The 7,744-nt window shown below is 36.5% G+C and overlaps 1 protein-coding gene across 4 annotated transcripts in view; it reads right to left on the reverse strand.

The window, feature by feature from the left end:
• Positions 1 to 7,744, reverse strand: part of LOC107707988 (GAS2-like protein 3) — a 23,589-nt gene that overhangs the window by 5,151 nt on the left and 10,694 nt on the right. For all 4 annotated transcript variants that reach the window (XM_016512124.1, XM_016512123.1, XM_016512122.1 and 1 more), the window contains 5 exons: positions 6,321 to 6,498; positions 4,313 to 4,422; positions 4,081 to 4,219; positions 1,348 to 1,411; positions 685 to 820 (listed from right to left, as the gene is read on the reverse strand). In XM_016512124.1, the coding sequence (XP_016367610.1) occupies positions 685 to 820; positions 1,348 to 1,411; positions 4,081 to 4,219; positions 4,313 to 4,422; positions 6,321 to 6,498 (627 nt within the window). The remainder of the gene's footprint in view (positions 1 to 684; positions 821 to 1,347; positions 1,412 to 4,080; positions 4,220 to 4,312; positions 4,423 to 6,320; positions 6,499 to 7,744) is intronic.

A 7,744-nucleotide genomic window follows, 5' to 3' on the forward strand; every position in this document is an offset into this window, starting at 1 on the left:
GTCTATATAGTTTTTAATTAAGTTTTTGTTTATTTAAAGTTATTTTAGTACTTCAACTTAAACTAAAATGAGAAAGTTTGCCTTGGCAACTAGGTGAAAATTAATTTTTAATTATATTTCAGGTAATGTTTATTTCAAGTAATGAATATGTTTTTTATGGTTTTAGTTTCAGTTCACCATAATAACCCTAGACTAAGCCTACAGTTAAACTGTGAAATGGGTAATGATTTCTACAGAAAACATATTAGTATTAACATTATATTATACAGTATGTGGAACAGAATGCTGTAATATATCAAATTGTAAAATCTCTTAATTATGGTTATTTTGGATTCTTAATACAATTCTCCAGGTAAAATAGCATGACTTTTGGCAGTCTGATTGAAAAAGATTGTTAAATTGTAGTTTATCACTTCCAGTTTATTTGTTACACTGAAATTGAGTTGAGTGCATTGCATGGTGGGAAACAGTATCTCTCTCTCTCTATCTCTCTCTCTCTCTATCTCTCTCACACAAACAAAGTGTGTCCTGCTGTATAATGCACATTTTGCAGGTTGACATCTGGATAATGCATGCATACAGATCCAGCTATACATACTGTATACAAACTCTAAAAAGAGTAGGATAATGCTTCAACTCAAACTAAAAGCCTGACCTCAGTGTGATACAGTGTGTGATACTCACAGTGTGATACAGGCCTCCGTGCTGACAGCACACAGTGAATGTTTTTACTGGAGACACGTGATCCATCATCATTAGACTTTCCTCCAGTTCTATTTCCTTCTCCAGTTTAACCAAAACCGGAGGTTCTATCCCATACCTAAACCAACAAACAAAACACCCCATCAACAAACTGTCCTAACAGTAAATTCTAATGTTTTACATGTTAGCTTGGGTTTTTGTCTTTATCAGCTTATCACAATTTAACTTAACTTTGCTATAATGACCATTAAATGGCATAAATAACTGCTGATTTTCTCACACAATAAAATAATGTCAAACTCAAATCAGAATTTTACATTTATTTGGTAAGTTTCAAGGTAATAGTCAAGATAATATACATTCAGATGGTCATTATTGCAAAATAAAGCCCTTTACATTATACATATATTGTCACTGTTGTGTTATTCTAGAAACTCTAGAAATTCAGATTTGTTTTAGATTCTCTACAGCACAATAGCTGCTCTAAGCACTGAAGCCAATTCACTTAAATCCTGTAAAATCCGTGTAAATTTGCCCTCCGCCCAACTTTAAAGCCCCTAAAGCAGCCCCTGACCTTTGACCCCTGACCCCAAAGCACAACCTGACATCTGTCACCTGCGGGATCATCAGAGCCGGTTTGCTTACCTGGAGACGACGCGTCCGATCTCCAGCAGGCACAGACACACCTGCCGCGGCTCTTTATGCAGGACTGGGGAAGGGAGGGAGAGCCGTTACCATAATTACTCAGCGATCATTCACTGTCAAAGTTATTAAGGCTACAGACATAACAGGTACAGGGTTTTAACTAATAGATATCACTATACATTTAATTAATCCTAGTACATTAAAACACAATTTTGTTACATGTAAATATGCAAATGAAGTAATATTTAATAAAAAATTCACTTAAAGGCACAATATGTAATTTTCGCCGCTAGAGGGCACGTATTCATGTGTCACTAATTGCTTATTTCTCTGGATTTAAACATTCTTCGAAACATTTGGGATAATGTAAGTACACAAGTCAGCAAAATATATAACACTGTTCTAGTGGTTTTTGGATATTTTATTAAAAAAATCTTACATATTGTGCCTTTAAAATTATTGTTTATGGACATATTAGAATTAGGTTTTTACAGAGGAGATTATGTGCTTTTGTTCATTTTATTAATACTAAGTATTACTGTTTTAGTTTAATTTATTAATGTTTATTTTTATTTTAGTTTTTATTTATTTCCACTTAATCATTTTGGTGCTTTAACTTAAACTTCAAATAAATTTAATTTATTTTAAGCTTTTCATCCAAAAAGTATAATTTTATGTCATCCTTATTTCAATTAACAAAAATATTTTTAATCGTTTTAGCTAATGATAATAACCCTGCTTCTGATATATGTTTAAATATGCAAAATGAGGCATTATATAATTACATATGCACTCGTTTGCATATATTTCCAGAACAAGAATCTAAATATTGGATAAAGCCAGGTTCAAAATTCTTGTTTTATTTTGCTATATAAGAGTCAAAGGTTTTGTAGGTCTTAAATGTGTACTACGTTCCACTAGTCTGAAAGAAGGCATGTTATAGACGCAAGATAGCCTAAAATCTCAAAAATAACCAGTGCATGAAAAAACAATGGTTTGCCTGTAGTGTCTTGACTTGAATGGGTTATATAATGAAAATCAAATCATTTAAAATTTAAAAAGTTCTACATATTCATAATTTCAGGTCTTAAAACTCCAAAAAGATAATTAATTAACCTTTCAACTCAGTAGTAAATGTTGTTACTCATTTTTAATGCACACAGGTCAGCCAATCATAATTTTGGAAAAAATATCAAGACTTAAAAAAAAAAATAAACTTCAAGAAAGTCTCTGTTTTAGCCACATGCACCACTGACATTCGTTTGGGTTTGGAAACTTGCTGGCCCATCTCTCACACCGGCCCGATTACAGGTCACACTGAGTCCTGTCAGTTTGCATCCCATAATGCACGGTGACACATGGACTGATAACTGGCGCTCTTCAGGACAGCAAGCATTAGGGCCGTCAGGTTAATCGCTCACACTCATTAACATCATGGATTTACGGAGAGCCAGGGACGTGCGGAGCCGCAGCTCAACTGACGTACACGGCCACAGATCCTCTGAAACGATTACGGTCTGTTAAACAGCTCAGAGAGAGACACATTAGCACAGCGGGGCCACAGAGGACGCACAGGAGGACGCTGGTCTCGGTTTAAATACATTCATTTAACCAACATGATTAAAGTCCAGTTCTAATGGACTGACAGTGACAGATTGGACAGATGCAGGTGAAGTCTATCAGTTTTGGAGAGCTGGTCTTCATGCCGCTCAAAACCTTCAACCCAGTCAAATTTTTCTTCTAATATTGATATAAAAATAATCATGAATCGTAGGTAGCAGATCTATGAAGTCAGTTTATTTTTTTCCCAAATTTGGTTTTATTTTTTCCCAAATTCTGTGTTTTTTGGCTTAATTCTTTGGATTCTGTATAATAATCAAAAAACATGTCTAATCAAGTGAAATCATACAATTTTAACAATTTAATATATTATTATTGTGTAAAACACTATTGTGTTTTATTTTTTCCAAAATTCTGTGATGTGTGTTTTATGGTTTGTAAATGTATTACCAAAAACCATAAAACAAATGAATGCATAAAATATTATTTTAATTAATCATTTAATATGTAAATCAAATGAATAAAAAAAAAAGATACAAAAATACAAACAAAGTGAAAACAAAGCTGAATAACAAACTTATGCACAACAGAAATTTATTATGGAAATTAAAATATGGATGGAAAAGTTTGAAACATTGAGTGATATTCATAAAAAAAATTATAATAAACTGTATTATGTAAACTTATTAAGTACATTCTACTGTACAATAATAATATGTCTGTCACCATTTCTTCAAGTTAAACTAAATTTTTTATTTTGGTGGTTTGTAGTGAAGGCATGTGTTTCTGTGTGTATTTGATAATAGTATTAATTTATCAATCCAAAATAAAATTTTTATGACTGGATTCTGTGATTCTGTTCCACGTTTTCCATATTGTGGAAATCACATGGCCCTAAGCAGAGTATCACTTCACTTCATTACGTTTTGTTGCAACAATGTAAGCAACATTGTTTTAAATATTATAAATAAATAATATGTTCAATACAGAGCTCTCTGGAGAAGGATTTTGGATTAATGTGGCAGTACATCCATCATGACAGAAATAGAAACTAGGCGATGCACAAAACATCCCGTTCTGCTCGTGGCTGAATAGTACAATAACTTAACTGTTAACCACTGCGGGGACTTAATTCTACATTGCACCTAGACACCTGATCAAAAGATCTCTTACCCAAACCCTCAGACTCAAACAGATATGTCTCGTCCACTCCTATGTGACGACACCAGCATAGAAAATTCGCTGTGTTGTCCCGAGCGAAAAACGATCCAGGGGAGGCGTTTTTCTTGAACTGGATTTTCTTTGACAGCAGCTAACAAAACAGAAATGGGAATTACACACAAACAGTCCTGCGGTTATCCGAGCTGCATCGCCGCCCACCACACGTCACACATTCCTTACGCACCTGTGTTTCCGAGTCCTGTGGGATTTTACTCTGAAGAATTCCAACCAAACGACACAGTTTAACACCGTTGTCCAGCTCCTCCATGAAGCATTCGGCTGTCACCTGCTCACCTACAAAAACACAGATATCTATGTTTCCAATGACCTCAGAACAACTGTAACCTTTAATTGAATTCAGCATCATTATGCCATCCCGAGCTGGCTTTGATGATCACAAGTACAATATCTTCGTTTTCACGTAGAGGGCAAAACAAGGCTTTCCTACCAGTTATTTTTACCAGGATTGTACTAAGCACTTGTATACTAAAACAGTGACCAGATTCTGTATACACCTTACTGATGATGCACACTATATACAGTTGTGCTATATACACACTATATACAGATGTGCTCAGAATATGAACACAAGTTATGCAATGCGCTTTTCCCATTGAAAACAATTGTTTAAAAAAAAGCCTAATGTGGCTTAAACCATTAAGACAGTGATTTTGGAGAACCAAATCCACTATACACTATACTAATTAAGCGTACTAGTACATACAGGTAAGCACATGAGCCCAGAATATGAGTGCAATGCGCAAAGTTGCACGTTAAGCAGTTTCTTTATTATGGTTTTCTATGGGAAAATGCTTAATGTGTTACATTAATTTTCAAGGCCCATCTGCTTGCTTGTATATAGTACGCATCATCAATGAAATGTTTACTGAATGTTATCTTTTAATATCACTGTATAAGTTCATGTTAAAGGTGCAGTAAGTAGTACGTCTAGCAGACTGACTGACTCGACGCTAATGTGGGTTGCCAGATTGAGGATTCACAACAGAAATGAGCTTCTTATTCCTCTGGTCATAGAGCTTTTTAACTGGATTCCGAGGGTTTTTAGGTCAGATAGAGTCTGCGATCTGGTTTGCTGGTTTACATGGCTGCAACATGCTGTGTTTTCCACCAACTGGCAACCTGGGGTGTCAAAATCCTATTGGGTAAACTGGCAGTGGGCAGAGTCACACAGACCAAAAAAAAAACAGACATCCCGACACAGAACACACATTTCATGTTATTCACTAGAATAACTGGCTGTAGCATTGCTTTTTTGGAGAAACAAGTATGTGAACTTGGCATGTTTCCTTAATATCTGCAAAGATATTATGGTATTTTTATGCTTTAGTACAGTCAAAATATTACATAGAGCACTTTTAAGTACAAGATGGAACGAGACAACCTTTACAATGATGCAAAAAGTCACTTTCCAAAACCTTCACTCTCTCTGTTCTCCTCTTTTGTAGCTTGCCTAATCTTGCCTTAATCTAGTTGTCTAATAAACCAGGCAGTGTATATTATGAATATTGTTTGCCCCTTGACGAATTGCTGTGTTCTTTTATAAGCTGCTTTGGATAAAAGCATCTGCTGAAGGCATACACGTAAAATTGACAGGCCTGTGCTGCAGTTCTATGACTGTTTTGTCCTCCAGGTCTCCACGCCAGTCACGTGACTGAAAACTATGAATAACAAATAAAATTCAGACCTATCACGCCACAATCACCAATACCCTGTCAGTGGATAATAAACAAGGTCGACAGCACAAAACAGTCATATTTAGAGTATTTTGTTCAAATTCCACAACGTATTCAGTGTATTATCTGAAAGAGGACTATAGGATTACAAGGACTTAATGTAAAAAAAAAACAACAACGAACAGAGCAATAGGTTTATGGGTGAACGTTTTTGGCCCGGGTGAACATGCTCAGCATGTGGACAGACAGGTAAGGGCAACACCCTCCATTATTCTACAAAGACCGAGAGATTGAGTTCTTGTTTCGGAGGTCGTATATCACCGTTATACGAGAGCAAACGTCGTTTCCCACACTTCTTTGCTTGATATATGAGGCTTTGGGTTTCAGTTATTTGACCGACGAAAGGAAAGGACATATAGACTAATAATAGCAGTAATTTTTCGCTTTCATGCACTGAGAGTGAGTCATAGACGGCTTGTTTTGCGTGAGCAGGTTTACCCAGCATGCCACTCAGCCAGATGGCCAGATCCTCCTGCATGGGCACCAGTGTGGCTTCGTGTCGCACAGCCAACCACTGGTCATACTGGAACACATCAGCCAGACCCGGGCCGGGCCGGGGAGAGCGCAGGCCGCGAGGACTCTGTAATGGGACATCAAACTTCTCGCCGAACCAAGCCTGAGAGAGAGAAAGAGGAAAACCAGACAGCTCAACATGTGCACACAGAGAAACACACACAAAACTGTCTCGGGGCCACAATGACCCCTCACACAGATTCCACGCTCTCTCTCCGGAAAGACGGCGACCCTGCTGAAATCAGGGCAGTTTGCAAACACTCAAGCACTAACAAACATGACTAATCAAACAAATGACAACTTACACAAACAGAGGAGTAATAACATTTATATAAAACAACACTCTCATAAGTGAACTTGTGGTAAAACCTCTCACAGACTTCACACAAACATGCTGAAGTTAAAAACTTGGGCTTAAGTATTCAAACAAACCCCTAACAGTGAGTATTAGGGATGTGCATCTCATGACTGAGGTTGATACGATACGCATCTCGATGCATAGCCAACAATACGATACATTAAAGATACATATGAAGCAGCTACCGATGCGATGCGATATGATTCACCCCTATTACGATGCAGTGCGATCCGATTTCGATTCAACACAATGCGATTCGATGCAATGGAAAAAATATGATCACTTTTAATGCCTCAAGGCCTGTTTCATAAAACAAGTTTACCAAATAACCCAGGCTTATTTCAGTTAGTCTGACTCATTGTCAAATGATTTGGTTCCATAAAGCAAATTTAACATAGATCAATTTCAGTCACTGTGGCAACGTATGCTGGGAAACTAACCTGGTCTAAAGCAGGTTAACTGTCAGACTAAGCTGAGTTCCTCTAACACTGACCAAAAGGAACACTATTATTTGACTTTTTTTTTTTTACAGTTTCTAGCCAAGCAGAACGGCTCTCTCTGGTTTTATGACAGCTGTACCTTTGCAGAACATTAAAGCATTAAAATAACTAAATTAAAAGTTAAAATCACTGAATTAAAATGAAAATAAATAATAAAGAAAATGACTTCTAAACTGCTATAAGAAACACACATTAACTCATTTGAGCTTAGTAATTAGTACTGAACTAGCTTACATTTGATTTACCCATTATAATAGTCCCTTTACAGTAACCTACTGTCTGCTATCATAAAAATACACTTATATGAAGGTTTCAAATTCTACAAAAAGCACATTTAATGTCCAACAACCAATATTTTAGCAAAATGTATATTTTACTCAGAATTATTGCGCTCCTATTCGATTGCGCTCCGTCTCGTTTAGCACGCATGCGCGCAGCAGCGCTCGTTCACTCGCGTAAGCCTCGCCCACTCCTGACAGCAAAATGGATAT

Source organism: Sinocyclocheilus rhinocerous, unplaced genomic scaffold, assembly GCF_001515625.1.
Source record: "Sinocyclocheilus rhinocerous isolate Xijiao unplaced genomic scaffold, SAMN03320098_v1.1 scaffold475, whole genome shotgun sequence".
NCBI lineage: Eukaryota > Metazoa > Chordata > Actinopteri > Cypriniformes > Cyprinidae > Sinocyclocheilus > Sinocyclocheilus rhinocerous.